General features: G+C 40.7%; 1 protein-coding gene across 1 annotated transcript in view; it reads right to left on the reverse strand.

Annotated features, from left to right (window-relative positions):
- Wnt10 (Wnt oncogene analog 10) overlaps nucleotides 1-25734 on the reverse strand; it is a 196904-nt gene that overhangs the window by 44341 nt on the left and 126829 nt on the right. Inside the window, exon 3 of the mRNA XM_067146509.2 lies at nucleotides 824-1104. Within this exon, the coding sequence (XP_067002610.2) occupies nucleotides 824-1104 (281 nt within the window). The remainder of the gene's footprint in view (nucleotides 1-823; nucleotides 1105-25734) is intronic.

A 25734-nucleotide genomic window follows, 5' to 3' on the forward strand; every position in this document is an offset into this window, starting at 1 on the left:
ATCTGATCGTAAAACGGGCTAAACCAAAAATTAGTACCAATTGGGAATAGGTCAGGATAAAGACAAGTATTACCATATTTATATTTATGTTACCACTTCAATTGAATTAATTATCTACTGAAAACTTCTAGGCTTCATTTCTTCAGATATTGCCACATTGGGGAAATGTTGAGTTGGGCCCACGGTCAGCGATGCTCATAGTTATCTCAGAGTGAGGGTCGAATTGCCTACACGGAACTGTCCCCAGCAGTCACAACTTTTGGAAATCAGTTAAAATATACAGTTAAAATAAGTTAAAATATACATTTAAAATAAGTTTGGGAAATCAGTTAAAGTATACAGTTAAAATAAGTTTTAAATGCGGTGTAGAGTCCGCTCTCAAAACTAGGTTAGGTTTAGTGGTTAAGTCATTATTAAATCATAAATGAACATTTTAACCTTATTTCATGTTTGTTAACAATACGTTTTAATTACGACGTTATTATGGTAATCATTAAATGGCATGTAATAATTTCAATAACTGTCTTTAATTGATATTATCATGTAATTTTGATACTTGGTAATACTAAGGACATTCAAAAGATAACGAGCGGCCGAACATTAACAAATGGAGAAACCTACCTCACTGAACAGGGGCGCAACTAGACCTCGATCTTTCGAGGATCGACGGTAATCCACAGGGGATGTTTTGACCGTGGGACTAACTTGAATGTGTCCATCAGGTGGACTTTGCCACTATGGCTCTGAATCCCTCAGCTAATTATTTTTCATTGAGATATTCCATTAAACATGTATTCATTAGAAGGCACTAATGATATCTTACCAGTCGGCCAGCCTGGTTGTTGTGCAGGTTGATACGCGCCTGGATATCTCCTGCTTTCTCGCGCGGGTCCAGGAACGCCTTGGAGAACTGGACGCCGTAGTCCATGTTATGCGAGCAGCCACCCCATTTCCAGGTGTTGCTCCGCCGCTTGCCCGTCTTGTCTCTGTAGCTTGTGGGGTCACAGCCGCACGTGATGAGTCGCCCTGAGCTGCACGCCCGGGCCACGTTGTGTGCCACCCCCGCTGCCGAAATCGCGTATGCGAACGCCGACTCCCGGTACCCTGAAACACAGTTCATATTGAGATGAAAAACATTTGCACTTTTGCCATGAACCCTTGACATACTGGCCACACAGTGGAACTGTTGGGCCGGTTCAGAACCGATTGGAATAATGCTTGCTTTAATAATAATAATAATAATAATAATAATAATAATAATAATAATAATAATAATAATAATAATAATAATAATAATAATAATAATAATAATATGGCCTTAGATATTGTGGTGCAGACCTTCTGAAGTGGTGCCATCTAGGCGACCTGCCTATTCCGACCTCACGATTGTGCTGCTATCTTCTTCTTCTTAATCTGTTTATCCTCCAGGGTCGGTTTTTCCCGCGGACTAAGCGAGGGATCCCACCTCCACCGCCTCAAGGGCAGTGTCCTGGAGTTTCAGACTTTGGGTCGGAGGATACAAGTGGGGAGAATTACCAGTACCTCGCCCAGGCGGCCTCACCTGCTATGCTGAACAGGGGCCTTGTGGAGGGATGGGTCGATTGGATGGGACAGGCAAGGAAGAGGGAAGGAAGCGGCCGTGGCCTTAAGTTAGGTACCATCCCGGCATTTGTCTGGAGGAGAAGTGGGAAACCACGGAAAACCACTTCCAGGATGGCTGAGGTGGGAATCGAACCCACCCCTACTCAGTTGACCTCCCGAGGCTGAGTGGACCCCGTTCCAGCCCTCGTACCACTTTTCAAATTTCGTGGCAGAGCCGGGAATCGAACCCGGACCTCCGGGGGTGGCAGCTAATCACGCTAACCACTACACCACAGAGGCGGACTGTGCTGCTATCTAACAATGAAAATATAAATCTACTGGACCAGATTCATCTACTGCTGGGCTGAGTAGCTCAGACGGTTGAGAGGCTGGCCTTCTGACCTCAACTTGGTTAAGGTTCGATCCTGGTTTAGTCCGGTAGTATTTGAAGGTATTCAAATAGGGGAGGATCGGGAGGTATCGGATGGCGGCTTGTGTCGGACAATCACAGACGTCTTTGTTACCAGCACGTGGCAGAACCTGTTTAGTTACTCACAGGTCCGCCTGCATGTTTGAAGGGCGGGTACATATTATTCAGTCGAAAGGCAAGGTCGTTTACGAGTGGTGGTGTATTTTTGTCCTTTGTGTGATTTTTGGCCGGCACAGATTTATATTTACCAAGAAGTAGCATCAACAAGGATAAGTTGCATTGAACTTTAAGTACATTAGCAGAAACAGTACTCCTTACTCTGTAATATCGTGGGTTTAGAACCAGTTTCTTTTCGAACGTTCTCGTTCAGTTCCTGTTGTTTCTTAAGGGAGTCATTCGCGTGGTATCGGACACGAAACTGGCGTGCGGTATCGGACGTCATAGGTTGCAGTTCCGTCCAGGTTAATGATAGTACTATTCTTTGTTTCAGGTAAACATGGGGAAGATACGAGAATAATGGGAAGAAATCAATATGATATTAGCCGTGAATATTGTCAGGGACAATAGAAAGAGTATTAGAGAGTTCAGTCTATGTCCCTCTGTTCTACAAAAACACGTTAGGTGATGGAATTAAAGCTCTTGATGCTGGTAAAGAGATTCCAATAAAAAAAGTGCAGGGCGAACAGTGCGACTTATCAGAGAACATTCTCAGATGAAGAAGGGAACCTGTAAATGCATATCAAGGCCCCGACAGCCAGCTCATGCCACTCAACAAAACAGAATTTTTAACTTGAGTATCAATTTGCTGAGGAATTGAGAGTTGAACATAAGTTTAATAAAACTAAAATGATGGCAGGAAAGGCCATTTTTTATGATTTTATGAAGAGGCACCAGGACCTCCGTTTGAGGAAGACTGAGTCTACCAGCCTTCAGCGAGCAGTAGGCTTCAACAAGGAGCAAGTGGGCACATTTTTTGATAAATTAAATGATTTATGACTAAATATTTGTTTAGTCCATCAAGAATATTTAACGCTAATGAATGTGATATTTTCAGAATGGCTAAACTATGATTTGTTTGTATTTTGAATGTGAAAAAATCTCTTTTTGTTAAAAAACTTTGACCGTCCGATACCATCCTCCATTTTCCAAACCTGCGAAAGTGTAATGACCTCATAATTTGTTAATAAAGTCCGTGTTTTAAAATGTAATTTAATATATTCTAGTTAGTACGTTAATATAAGAATATAGATGCTTATGACATGTACTACATGATTTTTTCGCATTCCGTAAAAAAATTTTGGCAGAAAAGTTAAACTGTCCGATACCTCCAAACATTCCCCTACGTCAACCTCGTGTCGGTAGATTTACTGGCCCGTGAAAGAACTCCTGTGGAAGAAAATTTCGGCACCTCGGGGTCTCCGAAAACCATCAAAAAGTAGTTGGTGGGACGTAAAAGTATTATTATTATTATTATTATTATTATTATTATTATTATTATTATTATTATTATTATTATTATTATTATTATTATTACCGTTTTCCCCAATTTTTTGGAGGTCGCAACTTTGTATGGATTTGGACCAGTTTTATGGCTGATGCCCTTTCTGATACAACCCAATGTCGGGGGATGTAATCACTATTGTGTGTTTCTGTGATGGTTGATAGTGTGGTGTGTTATGTGTAGATGATGAGGTGTTTATTAAGACGAACACAAACACGCAGTACCCTAGCCAGAGGTATTAACCATATATAGTCGAAATACGAGGTTCGAATGGGAATCGAGCCCGGGGTCTTCTGAACGGAAGGCCAGTACGCTGACCACTCAGCCAAGGAGCCGGACTCTACTGGGATGGATACTACGGCCGAGTTATAAATTTGGGGAGGGGAGACAGATACTACCAGAGATTTTTAACACGCAAACAACAATAATATGGCATGCCTATAATTTTTTCACCGACCTTGAAAATTGGACTACCTTAAACGGGATGGAACACCGTGAACATGGGATAATGAATCGGATTCACTACCAAAAATCCATCAAGGCAGCTACTTGGCATGAAGAGCAATTAACACATCATTATCTTAGCAGTCATAGTCATTTTGCTGTAAATTAATATTTACATACAGAGCGAGTTTGCCGTGCGGTTAGGGGCGCGCAGCTGTGAGCTTGCATTCAGAAGATAGTGGGTTCGAATTCCACTGTCGGCAGCCCTGAATATGGATTTCCGTGGTTTCCGATTTTCATACCAGGCAAATACTGCGGCTTAATTAAAGCCACGGCCGTTTCCTTCCCACTCCTAGCCTTTTTCTATCCTAACGTCCCTATCGTTACCGTAAGACCTATCTATGTCGGTGTGACGTAAAGCAATTAGGAAAAAGAAATAAAACGTACTTGCAAATAGTATTTTCATACTAAAGTTTTAAAAGGAATGTTGCATTAAAAGGGATCGTTTGCAATGAAACCATATAGAATCAAATCATCGCTGCCGTTGTTATGTAGACTGTCCGCATCATGAGAAGATGAGTGATTCTGGACAGGAATCCGGGAGTTTCTTCGTTTGTGCTAATGATGAAAACCTACAACCTGTTTCCCAGTCAGTGACCGGATCAAGGATGGAATGAATGAAGCCCCATCTTTCGGCGAGGATAGACACTGTTCTAGCTGCCGAAGCCGGTCGCACTCCTCTGGGCAATGATTAATGACTGACAGATGAAATGAAATGATAGTGGAGAGTGTTGGTGGAGTGAAAGATTACAGCGAAAACCGGAGTACCCGGAGAAAAACCTATTTCGCCTCCGCTTTTTCCAGGACAAATCTCTCATGGAGTGACCGAGATTTGAACCACAGAACCTAGTGGTGAGAGGCCGACACGCTGCCGCCTGAGCCACGGAGGCTTAGATTGTGCTAATGGAAGATTATATTAATAGCATGACTGAGCCATATTCTTTATTTATTAGAACACTGTGGCATAATTTTATTTAACGCGTCATAAAATCGCAGGGAGTGAAAGCAAGAACCCTGGATGACCGTGCCATAGGCCATGAGAACCCCGTATTGGTCCGTAAGGAACGAATTCCTCGAGTTGGAATTGAGCTGCATTCATTCATGGAGACCCCCACTATAGCACCAAGCCCAACCGCTGTATCCTGAAGGGGATGATATTTAAACGTGGGGATCCACAGAACAATTGTCTCAGGTTGACAACGCTTTCCTAAGGCTGGAATCATCTGAAATGAAGTCAATATATCCGCCACTTAGCTAAATTCCACAGATCTGACCCTACCTGCAATTAAGAACAGAATTATCGAATGTCATGTGTCGATAATATTATTTACTTGTGCTCAATTGAGAGAAGTGCATATTTGCAGGAGAGGCCGTTGACATCTGCTGAACCGTTACGAAGGATGACCCTCTGTTAGCCGGGGGTTTACCTCAAGCTCGGCATCTTTTTAAGGCTATAAAAGCTTGCTTGAAGAGGGTAGTTCTCTCATTCGAATTCAGTCGCTCGTTCTGCACGTATTTGCGCTCTCATTCAAATTCATACGCTCGTTGTGTTCAGTATCATTTGCTCGCTCAGTGTATTTCAGCCGCTCAGTCGTGTTACAGAAACTTATTAATTTTCAGCGTTTTGTGACCCTCAATAATCAGTGATAATTAGTTCTAACTTTATTTTTATCCACTGTTAAGAAACCCCAAGTGCGATATGGCGTACTTCACAAGCTTATTAGATACACTTATTTGTGAGCTTTGTAAGACTATTATTCGATCCCTGTGAGTTAGCTCACAAGAGCTAATAACACTATCAAGTAGCAAAACACATTTATAAGGCGTTCGCGGATCGCGAGAGTAATGAGTGAGAACCGTAAAGATATGATCGCTGCGGAGGATTTATTTCAACTGTCTAGTTCCGGTAAATTAGCGACGAACAAATCAGGACTAAAATTTGCGCGTAGGCTAACGTCAATGGTAGTCTATCACTAAGGTTGAGATCTTGTGTACGATCACGCCAAGCGGTGAAGCAGATGTTCTGAAATATATCACCATTCGAGACGATTCCAGGATCAAACAGAGGACAAACATGGTATATCCAGGACTCGAGGAGAGGACCTTCAAGTCCGCGATGACTGCTGTTGCTGTGGGCTATGCACACATGACATAGCGTTCATGTGATTCCTCGCTGATGGAGAGATGGTTGTTAAGTCGTTGAGTTCTATAAGCATGCAACGTGATATTCATACACTAGTGTAGGGTTTCTCAAGTCAGTTAATTAATTGTTAAATGTAAGCCAGTGTGGCATTTGTTTTGCTCACTTTTAGTAAGAATAAATACGTTCAGGGCTACAATGTATGTTTAAGCCCCGAGCTAAATGTTTATATTTCAATTAGATGGGAACAAGGGATAGCATATGTTAGTTATAGGTGTGTGTTTCTTTTGTTTTAAATAGTATTTTATTCCTGTATGAGCTGATTTTGGTAGAGATGTTGGGCAGAATCTTCACAGTATAAATTGGGATGCACACCGTCAGCGTCGCGAGATTTTACAGAGTAGATTAGAGACAGCAGTAGATTAAAATGTTTTCTATGAATGAAGCATGTTCTTTTCAGCTGCACGGAGTTGTGTGGTAGAGTTATATTCACCGTAGAATAAATAGCACGGTCTTCAACTTTGGGGGCAGGCAAGTTCAGGAATATAACGGGTATCGAACGAAGGATATTTCACTTGAGAGGCTTGAATTTCCGTGATATGTTGACGGGGCTGATATAATAAGAGGAAGGCGATAAAGCCATAGTGTTTTTTTTTTGCTAGGGGCTTTACGTCGCGCCGACACAGATAGGTCTTATGGCGACGATGGGGTAGGAAAGGCCTAGGAGTTGGAAGGAAGCGGCCATGGCCTTAATTAAGGTACAGCCCCAGTATTTGCCTGGTGTGAAAATGGGAAACCACGGAAAACCATTTTCAGGGATGCCGATAGTGGGATTCGAACCTACTATCTCCCGGATGCAAGCTCACAGCCGCGCACCTCTACACGCACGGCCAACTCGCCCGGTGCCATAGTGTTTACTGGGAGCCCTGATTTACATGTGTATTGAGAAGCCAGCCTGTGATTATGTACGTGAATGTGTTGGCTGGGTGTTATTTCGGTCAGAGAGAATTTTGTGCCAGTGTGCAGAGATAAGGAATTCGTCCAGGCCTCGACCAGAGATTAGCTTTAAGGTAAAGAGAGCCCGAGACAGCTGTAGCCTGTGAGTCCTCTATGAGTGAAAGTATTTTTTACGAGAGATCCCGTTAGCTCCACGAACTGCTGTCTACTTTTCGCAGTTATTTAAATGTTTGTTGCTCTCCAGCTGATATCCCATGCCATGCGGAGAGATACGGCAGTGCTGTGTCTTGTTGAGACATAAATCTTCGGAGCCTGAATATATCAGAGTCGAATTCCGGGGCCCCTATCAACTCCAGTGCATATCTGTGTGTGTTTTATTTTGCAGGTGTGATTTTGTATATATACCTTATGTTGTTTATTATTGTCCAGTGTATGTATTGTTTTTGTCTTGTGATGTCCTCCGTTGTGTAATGGGGTTAAATTAGCCCGTAGGCTAACTTGAGGGAAGCCAGGTCCTCTCCTGTTTCTTTGCTCATGGGTACGGACCCATATGATTAGAGTCTGCGCTATTTTGGATGGGTAATTTATGCGCAGCCTGAACAAGTGTTTTATATATATATATTTGTGTCCGAGTATTCGGAATGTACATATGTAAGTTAGGCCAATTACTAGTGTATCGAGTATTATGTCCGCATCTAATGGGCGGTTTGAGATCGAGGCTACGGGCAAAGGACTTGGGGACTTAACGAAGCAGTCAAAAAATTAAAACAATGTAACACAATCCAATTTCCATGTAAATTTTGTAATCGTATTTTCGGGACGTTGCCCATGTTTTCTTATGTATAAATGAATGTAATATGTCAAATTATGTACATGTGCGTATTACATTTTCTGACCAATTTTACGGTCGACTTTACGTTTTTTCGATTGGTATTTGATTAATATTATCTCAATTCATATTTTTAGGTCAATAAATTTATCTTACCCGTATACCTGCGTTCTCATTCACCAGTGTTATATGTACGTATTTCCTGTCCATATACTTTTAGTATATTTAGTAAGTAGAGATTTTTGATGCCCACTTCCGGACGTTCCACCCACTTTTGCCCTGAGCTAGGCCGAATTTGAATTTGAGACTGGATACGGTACAGCTCCTTACCGTACCTCACTACAGGAGTGCATATTTGCATGACTTATTTATGCACTCTTACAGTACAATGTATTTAAGGTTCATTTTCCTTCACACTAAGGATAGGAAAATGAACACAACGAATATTCTTCTAATGAACTAAATACCCATATGTGGCTGGGAGGCGTGATCATCTTAAGGAAAATAATGAAGAGGAAGAGCATCGTGAGATATGACCTTTTGCCCGAACAACGACAATATATCAGTAGAAAATGTTTAAAGTACTGTAATGTTCAAAGGGTACATAATACATACATACATACATACATACATACATACATACATACATACATACATACATACATACATACATACATACATACATACATACATACATACATACATACATACATACAAACGTTGCTCTCATTTTACGAGGAAACTTCCGCTTCCTCGACCGTACAAAACATCCCAGCAATTAGTTGCTTCTGAGAATTGAACTGCAATGTGTGTGCGACTGTTGTTGGTGTATTATTGTGTATATTGCTTGTGTGTTAAGTAATCGATTGGAAAATGAAGTATTTCCGGTGAACAGTGATATTTTTGGTGGAATGTTACTTGCAAAATATATCGTCGCTGTTCGGACAAAAGGTTATATCTCACCAGGGGGGGGGGGGGGTCATTCCCAGCTCCCGCGCTTTGCTTCCCGCCGAACATCGCCTCATGCTGACGACACGGGGAGGGCTCCTGTCGGAAGCTGTTGCGGTGAACGATAGGCAACTCTTTTTCATACACAAAGTCTTATAACATTTCCCTTATTTTGTCAATTATTGTGTTAAACATGAATGATTCTAAATATGGATTGTGAGAATGGTTGCGCAGTTATTTTCCACGCGCAGAGCTCTGGCAGTGCGGTATACTTTAAACAAGGGAGTTGAAAGCAACTTCATCGAGCTAGTCAATGACATCTTGGACGTGTTGAACTGCAGGACACCTATACAGTAATATATGAAAAAATTCCAGTTCGAAGTGCATATGGCTTAAACTTAGGGAGTCCGTGCGCGTAGAGGCGCACGGCTGTGAGCTTGCATCCGGGAGATAGTAGGTTCGAATCCCACTATCGGCAGCCCTGAAGATGGTTTTCCGTGGTTTCCCATTTTCACACCAGGCAAATGCTGGGGCTTTACCTTAATTAAGGCCACGGCCGCTTCCTTCCAACTCCTAGGCCTTTCCTATCCCATCGTCGCCATAAGACCTATCTGTGTCGGTGCGACGTAAAGCTCCTAGCAAAAAAACTTAGGGAGTCAGGGAAGTACTCTGAAGCGCTTTCTGGAGGTGATTGCACAACTGAGAGTTGGTAAACGGAAAACTTTAATTCGTTTCAGAAGTGGTTCGTAATTTCTATAAACTATCTCTCGGGAGTTTTTGAAGGCATGAGCAATGCAAGTATGTCTTATATTTTAACTGCCAGATTAAACGAAGTACGCTTGGAGAATTTTTTTCACGTGTCGTTGGCCTCGGAGCTTTTTATAACAATCCGTGCCCTTTTGAAGTTCGTAACAGAATTCAACTTCTGTTACTGACGGGCAGTAATGAAATCCCTCTCTCAACCGTACACCTCTACTTCTTAATTGTTTGGTCAATGTCTGCCTGTGTCACGTGAATTCTAACTGTAAGAACCCATTTGCGAACTTATGATCGGCAGCTCAGAACACAATTATGACCAATCTGGGAGGAATTCAGCGACATCAAAATTCGGACAGACAAAAGAAACCTTGCGGTGAGTTTATATTGTAATATGTTTGGGTTGTTGTGACCTTGAACCTTTTTTCCATATATTCCCGTTTGATGGCTGCGTTCATAATAATGTTGATTCAATAATACATCCCAAACATAGAAGTATAGTTGCACGCAAAACAAATAACATTATTATACATCCCAGTATATTATAATCCAATGTAAATACGGAGTACAAATATCACAAGAGTTGTGTAAAGTGAATCGCAATCCTGAAGCTAAATCAAAGTTATTTATGTAATAATAATAATAATAATAATAATAATAATAATAATAATAATAATAATAATAATAATAATAATAATAATAATACCGTGCCCAGTCATCTTTCGTGGGGGTCGGCACCGAATTGAGTAAGCGCTAGACATAACTCCTCGGAAGACACTCGGGTGGGGGGCCTCAACCCGGACACGGCGCGTCCCATATGACTGATAGGGGATGCTCCTGTAGATATGCAGGACAGGTGTGAATAAGGCCAAGCCAAATAAGCACCCGCGGATCAACTGAGGCAAAAAGGACTGCAGTCAACGGTCTCGACGGCGGAAGAGGATATTTCCCAACGGCTGAGAGAGCGGAAGAACTGGCTCTTCGGCTTACAACCGAAGTTCTAACCACGGACTCCTAATTAATCGTAAATGATAATTTAGCCGGAAGACACGAAGAGGCACCTCTCGATCTTAACCATCGAGTTGTAACCTTGTGATCATACCAGTATGATCACCCGAGCATGTATCTTCAACTTGCAACATTGGCATGATGGATAACACGTTATCACAGCAACTACCCCAGACTCTGGACACACCTAGTCCGGTTTCTCCCGATCATCGGATTATGGGGGATCGGGAGCATCATGCAGAGAAGAGTCGGAGCTTCTCAAAATCTCTTCGTCCCAAGAAAAAGACCTTCTTAGGTACAATTAATGTCAACACTCTACTGAAAACAGGCAAGCTTAAACAGCTAACGGACACCCTGGATAAGTTCGATATTCAAATCATAGCACTCCAGGAAACGCGCTACCAGGATGAAAACCATTTTGACTCTGAAGAGTACAGGATATTTAAGGGTAAACCTGCCATAAGAATCTATGGGAACTTAACACAAGTTGGAACAGCTTTTGCGGTACGAAGTTCTGTACTTGACTTTACATCCCCATCTGAAAGAATCTCAGTACTTACTGTGAAATCTGGCAATAAAGCTTACTCCTTGGTCAATGCCCACGCTCCCACAAACACTGACAATAAGAAAAACCCAGAGAAAGTGGAAGCCTTCTGGGAACTCTTAGAAGAAACCACTAGCAAGATTCCAAAGAATCACGTGAAGGCATACAGACTGACGTGGAATTACTACAACAAAAGAGTCATATCACGTAATGCAAAATTACGACACTACAAGACAGTTGTATTGCCCGAAGCTTTATATGCCTCAGAAACCATATGCTTAGGTGGTCACTCTAAAATTACAGAAATTGAAAAGCAGGAGCGGAAAATTCTCTGGAAAATTTATGGTCCTACGAGAGAAAATGGAATCTGGATTAAGAGGAAAACAGCGGACCTCTACTCCTTCACCGACAGGTTTACTGATGCCGTACGGAAAAGGCGCCTTAATTTCTATGGCCATATCTACAGAATGAACAGTGACAGACTAACTAAAAGATTATTCAAAGTAATCAACTCAAAGAAGGTCAAAATAAAATGGCTAGAAGAAACTAAGGCGGACCTCCAAGAAATAAATATTACAGACGACATCATGGAAAATCGTGGAGCTTTTAGAACCAAAGTAGCCAGTCATAAATTTAGGGAGAAACCAAAAAAGACAACTGGTACGAAGTGGTCGACAGAACGCAAGATGCAACACAGTGCATTCATGAAGAGATTTTGGGAGGATAAGAAGGCACAAACCATCAAACCAACTAACAAGTTCAAACGTGCTCTATGAATGGGCATAACGAAGAAAGAATAATAATAATAATAATAATAATAATAATAATAATAATAATAGTAATAATTTCGTCCTCCCCTGTGAACCATGTGACCTTGCCGCGGTGGGGAGGCTTTCGTGTCCCAATGAAGCAGATAGCCGAGCCGCAGGAGCAACCATATCGGATGTGTCTCTGTCGAGAGACCAGACTAATGCATGGTTCATCGAAAGTGGGGTAGCAGCATTTCGGAAATTGCAAGGGCGGCAGTCTAGATGATTGTCTGATATGGTCTTGTAGTAATACTTAACATGGCTTAGCTGTGTATATATATTGCTACACGGCTGAAAGCAACGGGAAACTACAGCCTGAGGAGATGCAGCTCTCTCTGTATGAATGATGTACTGATGATGGCTTCCTCCCAGGTAAAATATTCCGGAGGTAAAATAGTTCCCATTCGGATCTCCGGGTGGGGACTACACAAGAAGGGGCGATCAGCAGGAAGATGGATACTGGCATTCTGCGAGTCGGAGCGTAGAATGTTAGAAGTTTAAAACGCTGTGGTAAGTTAGAGAATATGTAAAGGGAGATGGATAGACTAAAGTTAGATGTAGTTGGTATAAGTGCGTTGGCAGGAAGAACAGGATTTCTGGTCAGGCGACTACAGAATTATCAACATAAAATCAAACAGGGGAAATGCAGGAGTAGGTTTAATAATGAATAACAAAATAGGGCAGCGGGTAAGCAGCTATGACCAGCATAGTGAAAGGATTATTGTGGTCAAGATAGACACCAAGCCAATGCGCACCACAATAGTGCAGGTCTATATGCCTTCTAGTTCAGCGGATGATGAAGACATCGAATGAATATATCAAGAGGCAGAAGATTTAATACAGTATGTAAAAGGTTATGAGAATCTAATTGTGATGGGAGACTGAAAAGCAGTGGTAGGCCAATGAAGAGAAGATAATACAGTAGGAAAATTCGGATTGGGATAAAGGAATGAAAGAGGAAATCGCTGGTTGAATTCTGCACCGATCACAATTTAGTCCTGGCTAACACTTAGTTCAAACACCACAAACGACGGATGCATACATGGACGAGACCTAGAGACACTGGAAGGTATCAAATAGACTTCATTATGATTAGGCAGAGATTTAGAAACCAGGTGTTGGATTGCAAGACTTTCCCAGGAGCAGAAGTGGACCCTAACTACAACCTGTTGGTCATGAAATGGCATCTGAAGTTGAAGAAATTGAAGAGAAGGAATACGAGGAGATGGGATCTAGACAAGTTGAAAGAAAAGAGTGTGAGGGATTCTTTCAAGGAACATGTTGCACAAGGACTAAATGAAAAGGCTAAAGGAAACCAGTGGAAGAAAAATGGACAGTTATGAAAAATGAGATCAGTAAGGCTGCTGAAGAAAAGTTAGGAACAAAGGGAAGATCACCTAAGAAACAATGGATAACTCAATAGATACTGGACCTGATTGACGAACGACGAAAGTATGCAAAAAATGAGGAGGGCAGGAAAGAATACAGGCGAATGAAGAATTAAATAGATAGAAAGTGCAGGACAGCTATGGAAGAATGGCTGAAAGAGAAATGCAAGGATGTTGAAGGTTGTATGGCCCTAGGAAAGGTAGATACTGCATACAGGAAAATCAAGGAAACTTTGGAGAAAGGAAAAGTAGGTGTATTTATTTTATTTTATGAAATACTTCCTCTCATGCAGAGGCTGCCTTGCGACAAAGTATACTTTTACATTTATTTTTAGAAGAGAAATAGATATACTGTACTTGAGAAATGTTGAAGGTAACCTAAACAGTGATTTCTTAGAATTATCAGTGAGCCCCTTAAGGCTATGATGGCAATCTCCCGTAACGTTGTAACTGGCAGAGACATCTGTTTCCAGAAATTAGCTGCAAAAGTGGGAATCGTTCCCCTTGCTCCAATCAGATGGAAAAACCACTTCCAGGGAAAGAAGACAAGTCAGAAAGATGTCAGGAACATATCCAACAGTTGTATCAAGATAAGCAAGTAGATGATAGTGTTCTGGAACAAGAAGAGGCTGTTGATGCTGATGAATGAGAGACCCAATATTTGAGGTCAGAATTCGTCAAGGACAAGTAGGAACAAGGCATCGGGAATTGATGACAAACCCTCAGAATTACTGACTTCCTTAGGAGAAACCAGCATGGAGAGGTTATTCCGTTTATTGTGGAAGATGTATGATAGAGGAGAAGCGCCATCTGATTTTCGGCAGAATGTTGTTATGCCTATTCCCAAGAAGGCCGGTGCTGACAAGTATGAAAACTACCGCGCCATTAGTTTAGTATCTCACGCCTGGCAAATTTTAGCACGTATTATTTACAGAAGAATTGAAAGACAAGTTGAGACTGAGTTAAGAGAAGATCAATTTGCCTTTAGAAGAAATGTGGGAACACGTGAAGCAATCCTGACTTTGGGTCTGAACTTAGAAGACCGAATTAAGGAAGACAAGGACACGTTCTTGGCGTTCGTGGATCTAGAAAGGGCATTCGATAATGTTGATTGGACCAAGCTGTTTGAAATTCTGAAGGCAATCGGGATCAGATACCGAGAAAGGAGAATTATTTACAATCTATACAAAAATCAGTCTGCAGTGATAAGAATCAAGGGAATTGAAAAAGAGGCAGCAATCCAGAAAGTAGTGAGGCAAGGCTGCAGTTTGTTCCCTTTCCTTTTCAATATTTACATAGAAAAGGCAATATAGAAAACCAAGAGGAATTTGGAAAGGGTATCAAAGTTCAAGGAGATGAAATAAAAAACGTGAGATTTGCCAATGATACTGTTGTTTTGTTTGTCTGAAAAATATCTGGAGAAATTGTTGAATGGTATGGATAGAGTATTGGGGAAGATATACAAGATGAAAATAATTAAGTCCAAAACGAAAGTAATGGAGTGCGGTCAAACAAAGTCAGGTGAGACAGGAAATATTAGATAAGGAAATGAAGTCTTGAAGGAAGTAGATGACTCTTGTGACTTGGGTAGTAAAATAGCTAATTATGGCAGAAGTAAGGAGGACATAAAATGCAGACTAGCACAAGCAAAGAAGGCCTTTCTTAAGAAAAGAAATTTGCTCACTTCGAACATTGATATAAGAATTAGAAAGATGTTTTTGTAGTCTTTCGTCTGGAGCGTGGTATTGTATGGAAGTGAAACATGGACGATAACTAGCTCAGAAAAAGGAGAATAGAAGCTTTTGAAATGTGGTGTTACAGAAGAATGCTGAAGGTGAGGTGGGTATATAGAATCACGAATGTTTACAACGCAACATCCGGCAAATATTACCTTATTTTTCTCTTAAATGCAAAATAAAGAACGTTATAAATATGATTAATTCAGGCGAAATTTCTTTGATGTTTCTAAACCATTGTCGAATTGTTTAAGGGCTTCACAGCTACAATCAGACAAGACACATGGTTTTAAAGATGGGAATTATTCGAAACTTCTCTCTCCAGTAATTATTTTTCGAACGGTAAAATTTCATCCATCTTAAAAGCACGAATTCTTCCCCGCATAACACCAATAAACACATTTTGCCGTGCAAGGAAATCTTTAAATCACTCAAGCGGTTTGTAATGTCTGATAAAAAGCAAGGTCAGTAACCCAGCGTGTGCGTTCTTACACCCCGATAGCTGCAGCAAGTGAGATTAGTGAATACCAGCCTTGGGAGGACACGGGGCTCGTCGGTTCTTCCTGGCCCTCAAACGCTGAATTGGAATTGTCTGAGTTAGATTATCATGTGCGAAAATAGTAAAATTAATATTGGTTTAATTTGACCTGGTTTTAGCCCTGAAGAAGATATTGTTTGTCTTTGATTATCCATGGAGGAACAACACCGTATGCATACTCCTGTCTCCTCAGAACTACGTGTTGTTGTGTCTACAGCCTCTGCACATGTTTTACATGTGAATTTTTGTGAATATAGATCTCTAGTGCTTAGATAGTAAAGGTATATTTGCAGTATTTAATATTATTTATCAAGGTGACTTGGAGTTAGTAATACGATATGTAGCCGGCTAAAGTCGTGCCAGCTGCCGCGGTTATACGTAGGGTTAAAGTAAACATTATTAGTACAGAAGTTAATAGGTTTATACAAGTTTAAAGGTAGATTTTTAAGGTAGAATTTTGAATTTATGTGGAGCTTGAGGAAGATACATGAAGCTTTGAAAATTGGATTATAAACTAGGATTAGATACCCTATTATTCCAAATGTAAATATTTTTACTTGAGTAGTAATAGTTATGGTCTTGAAACTAAAGGAATTTGGCGGTATTTTTGTCTTTTCAGAGTAATCTGTCCTATAACTTTATCCTGTTTCTTCAGTATGGCCAATCATGTTAGCACATACTAATTAAAAGTTGTATATCTTTCTACAGCAATGTAAAGTATTCACCGGAGAAGTTCACTGCATCACCCATTCGTTCACTCCATTCTGAGTTCACTACTCCTTGTTTGCATCCCAGCAGAATTGAATACTAAATTGATGTGCTGTTAGTAACTCCATCGTGTCTCTGGCAGTGTTGAACTGTTATTACTGCAGGAGTGTGAAACGATTTATTCCTCGTCCCTTGAAGACTCGAACCTTTGGTTTGTGATTTACAAACCGTAGGATAACATCAGACCGCGTCAAGACATTCACATTCAAGTCGGAGAAAATTTGCAAAGTCTGTGACGTTGATTGTGACTGGTCATGTTAATCGGACATGACGGGTCGCCACGGGCTCGCGAGACTCTACTGTCCACTGCTACCTGCTATAAATCCCATTGTTGCATGTGCGACAGCTTGTAGAGACGTTAGTTGTCTGGACTTGGGGGCGCCCGGTCTGCAGCAGCAAGATGTATCGCGCTCAACTACTTGCTCTTGGACCAACAAACTTGACTTCCAAACTTCAAGGAATCCATTAATATGTTTGTCAATATTATTAAAAGTTTCAAAATACTAAATATTCTCCTTCAATTCTTTGTGTTCTAATTAATTTTTAAGGAATCATTGCTGTTTTAAGTAAAATTACTGTGTATTTATTGGCAGAAGACTTGTATTAAGAGGGAGATAATAATAATAATAATAATAATACTAATAATAGCTTTACTCTCCTCCATCATCATACTATGTCTTTAGTCACTGTGCGCGAGCATTTTGATTTGACGCCATTCAGAATACCCGCGTATCAATTTTAACGTTCCTAATATTTTCCATATAGAGAGACAAGAACTTTATTCAGTGATAGGATATAGGACAGATTTTACATTATTTTTGTCTGTTAAGATTGTTCGAATACACGCCGACGTCGTACAACATCGAGTTTCGAATTGACTTTTTTCCCCCGTCCTTCAGAAATTCAATACTTCTGCCACGTTTGAATCGAGGTTTTAGAATTTAGAGGTCTACACAGTGCCACAAATTCGTACAGAGAGTTAATCTTTCATGTTCATATGATTCAATTACATTTGTAAATTTTGCTTTGAATGGTCTGGGAAAACATTTTTTAATTGCACTGCTTAATTTTGCTAGTAAGTCGTTTGATTAATTCACACTTCAGCTTCCGAATTTTTAAAATCAATGTGTTGTTCTTCAGTAAACATCTGCCTTTAGAATTTTTTATTTCATTATGTTTCTCTAAGAGCACAATTTACTGACTTGACTCAAGTTGAAGGTTTCTCGGGTGTACTATATCGGGTGAATCAGTTGCGTCTATTTTTCTTACAAGAGACAGTAAGTGAGTTTCATGTTAAGAACAGTGTACCCTTTTATGTAGAGCGGATTCCGCTTCTTCAATAGCACCTATGAAATGTTAGTGTACTGTACAAACTATATCCATCTCCTATAGGCTTTTGGGCTTATGCCATGTTAAGAAAATAAGGTGAATTTACGTTTGGCAGAGAACTGTGCTCTGCGTCATCAGAAGAAATATCGACTGTCCACTAGAAGAGACAGGGAAGGGAACTTCATTATTGTTATTTCGTCTCGGTGTTTTCCATAATTCGATCGTTCCTCATCGCCAGATGTTTCATTCCAGACTTCTGTCAATATCATACACCTGTCAATGTCATATCGTCGTTGCTGGGACAAAACCTCCTATGTGAAAGATTTTAGCTTAGAACTTTGGCCGGTAAGGTTCTGTCATCTAAGGTGCAATATTGTGTGAATGTTGTCAAGGCATTCTCGCTCTTCATAATGTATGTGCTGCGGGTCAGTATATCTCCAAAAATATTATCACATACGAGGTTTTGTCCCGGCAACGACGATATGTTACGTACACATTTTATATTGAACCTCTTATAGTGATTTTGATGGTTCAGTCAGCTTCCGCTTCGAACGCTAGCGCATTGCCACGTCCTGGGAGCCATCTGGTGGCGAATGAAAGTACCATTTCTATTATAACATCTAAATTTAAAGAGTCATTGTTTAAGAAGCCTTTGTAGTGGACAGTCGAGATTTCTTCTGTTGACTCAGAGCACAGTTCTCTGCGAAACGTAAAGAATTTCACCTTACTTTCTTAACACGGCATAAGCCCAAAAGCCTATACAGTATCATGTGTATAAGTACGGGCCGTGAAAGCAATAATGGTAACATATATCCATCTCAATAGCTGTCGTCGGAAGATTGCGTAAGATCTTGGCACAAGCAAGTGAATTTAATCTCTGACGCGGCTAGGTACTCTATTGTGTCCGATCCCCAGTACCTACTGAGAACATCTGGGGAGTCACACCTTTCTGTCGTCTCTTATAACAAGTTAGGAAGACCGTAGGCGTATTGTGTGCCTCACCTATAGGGGTGAAGAGGTGTAATGTGGGAGACAAGTCTTGTTGCATTACTAATATATACATATACGTACACAGTAGATCGTTACGTATCAAATAAAGCAAACCTAGATAAATCCACCATAACTTCACGAATTTGGAAAATATTTTTCTTCGAAATAAATATCAGTACAGCAAGAGCAATACCAATAGATCCTCCGGTATGATACAAGGGAGTTAATTTAAAGATGTCACACTTCAAGGAAGAAATCAGCAAAGGACGCTGTTTCTGTGATGATGAGAAATATATTATAGTTACTGCAATATATCAATAGAAAAAATGGATTAACATAAAACAGGAAAAATGAAGCTGTTCCCAAGGTTGTTAGGTCATCAGCCCAGAGGCTGGTTGGATCCTCAAATAGCACGACCAAAGGTTATGCGGTTATAAGGAAAACCCAAAAACCAATGGCAGCACCAAAATGAGGCGTACTAGGCAAGATGAGGAGTGAGGTAGTTTGCCATTGCTATCCTCACTGGATCAGAAAGTAATTTTTAAAATTTACATCCAATAAAGCTAAAAACCACACATAGTATCTTTTTTCTTCGTAAAGCCTGATGTTTATATTCCCCCAATGATACCATTTACAGCTGTTGAAGGGATGGGCAACCTGCGTCTTTTAAAATGTTCGGTGACTCTGTCTATACTTTAAAATATTTGATCATTGTTAATTTATGAGGGAACGGCTCAAATCCAGTATTAATTCTAGTAAAAGTACTCTGTACCAAATTTCATAACTCTGTGTTGTGTAACAATACAGGAATGTACATTTCTCTGTAAGATCAGTTATTCAGATGTTTTATTTGACGAAACGTTTGCCATTTTTCCATCAATAAAATATGTTTGTGAGTCATAAAAGCCATAGACAATATCGTCCTTGTTCTGCCAAAACGGCGAATGTGACAATGATCTTCCTATCCATTATTTCCCTTAAGACTGGTCACGCCTTCCAGCCACATATTGATATGCGGTCCATCAGAACAATTTGCGTTGAGTTCATTTTCCTATGCTCGTGTGTAAAGGAAAATGAACCTTAAATGCATAACACTCTAGGAGTGGGTAAATGTCATGCAAACATACATTCCTTCAGTATGGTACAGTAAGGTTCATTTTCCTTTACACATCCTCATAGGAAAATGAACTCAACGGAAACTGTTCTGATGGACCGCATATCAATATGTGGTTGGAAGGCGTGACCAGTCTTAAGGGAAATAATGGATAGGAAGAGCATTGTCACATTCGCCGTTTTGACAGAACAGGGACGATATATTGTTTCAGTACTGTACACTACACTAATTGAAGTACGCACGTTTATAAACTTGGCGTTGTCAGGTGATGTTTCGGAGGTTGGTTGTATGTTTAATTTTCCCGGTGACATCAACACGAGGTTATAGCTTTGTCTTCTTGACCAACGAGTAAATTGCTCCTTTTCGCCAGTACCACATGTTTAATGTTTACATAATTGAATCCCTGAACGTGGCTGCCTGCGATTAACTATGAATGTGACAGAGATGGGAATAGTTCCATTCAAAGAAAAGTAACTTGGTGGCATTGCCTCAGATTTTATTAAAGCACAGGACACTTATTGGCACGTCTTTTCTTGAGAACCTTGCTGTTATTCACTTTGAAAACCACCAATCGTTACATTCAACTAGTGAAAGATATTTGAGGCGAATATTTATGGGGAACGGTGGCTGTGGTTGTGATTATTGTGTTAAGAGTATGTGCAAGTTGACAACCATCGCCTATTAATACTAATCAGAGGGAACAATCTGAAGAGGTGCGATCCTTCGAAGAATAAAAGAAACGGGAAAGGAAAGGTTAGGGCCACGAAAGGCAACTCTCAAACCTAATACCGTCAGGGTTGGAAGAGAGTAAGAGTTGAAGAAGGGAGGCTGGACAGGAAAGATGAAGAAGTCGAACCAATGCCGGACTCAGCTAGAATACCCGTTGTTGCCAGCCCACGCTCAGAAGTTCGGCCTCTGGCAGGGGATAATGTCTTTTTATTCTACCCCATCCCAACCCAGAGGGGAATTTAGGTGGGCCTCACAGCATTACCCATTCCAATACCAGCTGAAGGTTACTTCAAGCCAATGTACTTCACGCCGTCAGTTCGCCTAATTGAGTCAAGAAATGCAGGTCTATTACTCCTTCCTCCCTCTCTGCGTGCGATGTGGTGAAATCTTTTTCATTCACCAGACATATAGTTAACATAATCTAAAATAAGTAATGGCTTCGGTACAAGGATTCGCCTCATTTTCATACAGTAGGTCCTGAGAGTGCAAAAAACACAGTGTTACACTCATACAGTAGAGGAACTACCTTAGCATGGTAATGAACACCACCGTGAAATACTGTTGATTACTTGCGCTTCGTTCTTTGGGGAAACACGCCATCGTTGTTGCACTAAACAGAATGGGCCGTGAATTTGAAAGGAGAATGTGAAGAAGATTGAAAGCAAACGCACATTCAGAATTTTCATATCATGCGGGCAAAGAGCATTCATTTAACATGCTTAAATCCGCTGAAAGCTGAATTCTTCGCTAAGAAGGAATCATATTTATTAGTTCTGCATGTTCGCTGCCTATATTCCTAGGGAGTGGATAAGAATTCCAGACAGCTTATCTGCTAAACCATCATTTCTCGACAAGTTGAGGGCAGGGGAGAAACATTTTCATTATGCTTATCATCGGTCGTATCACTGCACCAATGAACCTCCATCCTACCAGAGCTCTCTACGAACGGTAAGAGATTGGGATTCAACTGCTGATGAGGTGAAACCGTTAATGAGTAAATTACACTGATATGGTTAAGCATTGATCTGTTCGGATGAAAGTGAAATTGGACGAGAAGGTTCTAAGCAAGGATTATGCAGGAACAAAGATCAAGCGATTAACGTACGGATTGATTATGCTGATCTTTTAAGGAACATAACTATGGAATTATATACGACTTCTAGCTGACAGGAAGAACACGTTTCTGGGATACGTATTTGGTAAGCATTACTTTTGTAAAATCCTTGATCAGCTTCCATTTTCTGACACGTGACAAAGACACTTGAAATAAATGGTTCATAATATATGTTTATTACTTCGATCTTTATTTATTCCCTTATTCTAAAGCAATAGGATTTGTGTAACGTACTTTCGATTGGACGAAAGCAATAATTGCACCTACCTACACGCAAGGAAATAACCAGAATTTAAAAAGAAAATATTGAGGTGTTGCTTTGATCAGTGTACCAGGTAATGTGTTCATAGGCAATTTCGAAACAGGAGTTTCAGTCGTTGATGGAGAGTTTATTAATTGAAATTAAGTGCAGTTTCAGACTAAAGAGGGATTGTCAGGGCCGGGTTTTTAGTATGCATCAAGAAATCGGAAAATGATATGAGGTCAATAGACAGCCATGCGTATTTTGACAGCTCTAGAGAAGGCACCTCACGTAACACAAACGAAATCTTGTCGGTAATACTTTGTGATTATGGGACCAGAGGCATGTCAGTGAAGAGATTTATGTTGACAAAGAGGCCGCAGAAAGATTTAGTGTCAGCAGGAATTCTTGGTTACAAATAGTTACAAGGGTTACATAAGACTGTAATCTTACACCCTTACTGTTGCTTGAATGTATGGCATGGAGGGATTCAATTAAGTGAAAATATAGTAAGCGGTTTAGTCTATGTCAACGATAACTTGGCAGATTGTTACGTGGATTTGGCCCAATTTTGCTGCAGATGCCCTTCCTGCCACTCACCTTATGTAGACGGGGGTATTTACTATTGCATGCTTCTGTGGTATTTTTCAGTGTGGAATGTTGTGTATAGATGAATAGTTGTGAATATTGAGACAAACAGAAACCATACTGTCCTCCGAGCCCGAGGAATTAACCGTGCGCATTTAAAACACTCGACCATCCTGGGAATTGAACCCGGGGCCTTGCGAACCGAAGGCTGCTACGTTCAACATTCAGCCAAGGAGTATCGAGTATTCAAAATTGACAACTATGCATTGTTCACAGTTTTACTTAATCCCTAATAAATCAGACAACCTTCAAAACGTTCCATTTGTTTTTTATTGATATGCTTAGGAGTTTTGTAACTATACGTCGAATTGTGTTAGTATATTTGAAACATACGAGGTACAAACATCTTCTTTGGTAAGTCAGTTTCAAATACACACTTCATCTATATTGTCCGACTCGTTGGCTGAACGGTCAGCGTACTGGCCTTCGGTTCAGAGGGTCCCGGGTTCGATTCCCGGCCGGGTCGGGGATTTTAACCTTAATTGGTTGATTCCAATGGCACGGGGGCTGGGTGTATGTGTTGTCTTCATTATCATTTCATCCTCATCACGACGCGCAGGTCAAATAGAAAGACCTGCACCTGGCGAGCCGAACCCGTCCTGGGATATCCCGGCACTAAAAGCCATACGACATTTCATTTCTCAACTATATTTTCTATCGTAAGAGTTTTGTAAGACGGAATAAAAGTAATAATAGTTGAAGGAACAATACTACCACATTTTGTTTTCTAGTAAATGCATATTGATGATTTTTTCAATGGTTTGAGCCGCCCTTTAATGATGCTAGTTGTTTTTTACGTTGCACCGACACAGATAGGTCTTACGGCGACGATGGGACAGGAAAGGGCTAGGAGAGGGAAGGAAGCGGCCGTGGCCTTAATTAAGGTACAGCCCCAGCATTTGCCTGGTGTGAAAATGGGAAACCACGGAAAACCGTTTTCAGGGCTGCCGACAGTGGGGTTCGAACCTACTATCTCCCGAATACTGGATACTGGCCGCACTTAAGCGACTGCAGCTATCGAGCTCGGTCCTTTAATGATGTAGTCGATTAGTCGTTGAAGGTAGTAGGTTCGATTCTAGTTTCTGTGAGTGTTATTTAAATGTGTTAACTTCTGGGAAGGTAAAAAAAACCTCTGTTGGACATACATTAGATCATTAACAGGTAGACAGCACACAATTTATGTTGGAGTATGTTGACAATTGTGAGAGTTATGAAAGTTTTGAAGGAAAAAATAAACATTTTCATGAAAAGGGTAACGAACTCCTGTCCCGTTAGTAACTTTAAGAAAATTGTATATACTTATATACGCTATTAATCAGAGGACTACAACAATCGTAATTTATCTCACTTGCCAATGATTGTGAGTTAGTGATGTTATGAGCAAGTTTACGCAACGTAAACATTATCTTGCAAATACAGCTGAGTTCATGGAATTTGAGGCTGTTCTTGTGGAACAAAATATGTCATTCCTTGTTTATCAGTGTGTTTTCTTCGGGTATGTTATAGTGTTCCTACCGTGTGTGTTATCGTTAGTGATTTTGACGGACTAACAGGCTTTAAAGTTACATTATCTAAGTCGGCACGGAAAAATATGGCTTCCTTATTAACGAACACTGTTCAGATGGTACTGGGGCGTGCCAAAACGAAGCCAGGTACAGTAAGCAGACTGATAAGAAAATAAAATACAGGGATGCCTGTTCGCAAGCAATTGTGTGTCCGAGACAGTACTGAAAAATAGTTCCACCGCCAATCGAGGGTGTTGCTTGCTCGAGGTATCTGTCATTAAGCGGTCTGCTGGGGCAGTTGCTTGAACTAGTAAGGCGAATATATTCTCGGCCGGTTCGGGGATATTAATCGCGTCGGATTAATTTTTCTCCCTCGGGGACTGGATGTTTATGTTTGTACCAACACTCTCCTTTTCATATTTACACAACACAACTCACTACCAACCACCACAGAACCATCCGACAGTGATTACATCCCTCCGCACTGGGTTGGCATAAGAAGGGACATCCGGCCGTAAAGGAGGGACGAAGTGACGTGTGCGACACAGTTAGCATCTGCGTCTCACAGGTGTGGGAATAGCGGTAGAAGAAAATGTCACCCATATATTATTCTTTAATTTCTGTATGTTTACATATTCCAACAGTAAAACACTGCAGAAATCAATAGAAATTTTAGTTTCATTTCCAAAACCCGTAGGGACTATAACTATAGCATATCTTCAGAGCTGCCCTCAGGTACTCTATTTACCAGAAATTCCTTAAGAATGCAGTCACTTTGCAGGAGGCTCATTGTTTAGTGACACAAAGGTGCCGAATGTTCCTTGTGCTGTGTATTTTATTCTGCTATAACATAAGTTGCGATATAGATTATTGATATTGCGGATAGGACACAACTAAAACTTTACGGCCCCTATTCTGACAGCGTTCAACAGATGAAGTGTTATTTTGAACTTTTTTAATATCTTCTGTGTGATGTTGATGCAAGTATTCTAATTCACAATCAATTTTTCTCAGATTGGATTACTGGTAATCAGCCTTTAATGTACTAATATTTATAAAAGAAAGTAGTAGACCCATGGAGGGCACCCACTGGTCGAAAAGGAAAAATAAAATAAAATTTGAATCTCCGCCTCTGTAAGACTCCCTGAGTTATAATTCGTAATTCCAACGTTATGGGAATTTGGGTGCACACGTTGTTGCTACAGCATTGCAATTACGTTCTTACAGTGGTCTCTTAAGTCGCCTTTGAGGAGCTTTACCACCCCTCTCCACGTCTAAAACCTACAATATTGCCATGCTGTGTAAAGCAGTTCTTACGCCATCTTCAACAAAACTGCCCGTGCTTGAAATCGTTTTGACGTAAAATAGGTCTATAGCTTCAGAGTCCACCTGGTGCTCATGATCATTAAGGCGTCAATCTGTCACCGTGCTTAGCCGGTTCGAGTCCCGTTGGTCGAAACATATTCACAACCAGAATGTTGGCCGGCTGGGTAGGAGAGGTGGTAGTGTAGTTTCTAATCGCTAGATTGCGTGCCGAAAGCCTGGATTCAATTCCAAACCTCTTCGCAGTGTTCTTATGGAGTGAGAGTATATGACGCTGTTGATGGCGATTCGTCCGTCGGATGGA

This window comes from Anabrus simplex, chromosome 4, assembly GCF_040414725.1.
Source record: "Anabrus simplex isolate iqAnaSimp1 chromosome 4, ASM4041472v1, whole genome shotgun sequence".
Taxonomy (NCBI): Eukaryota; Metazoa; Arthropoda; class Insecta; order Orthoptera; family Tettigoniidae; genus Anabrus; species Anabrus simplex.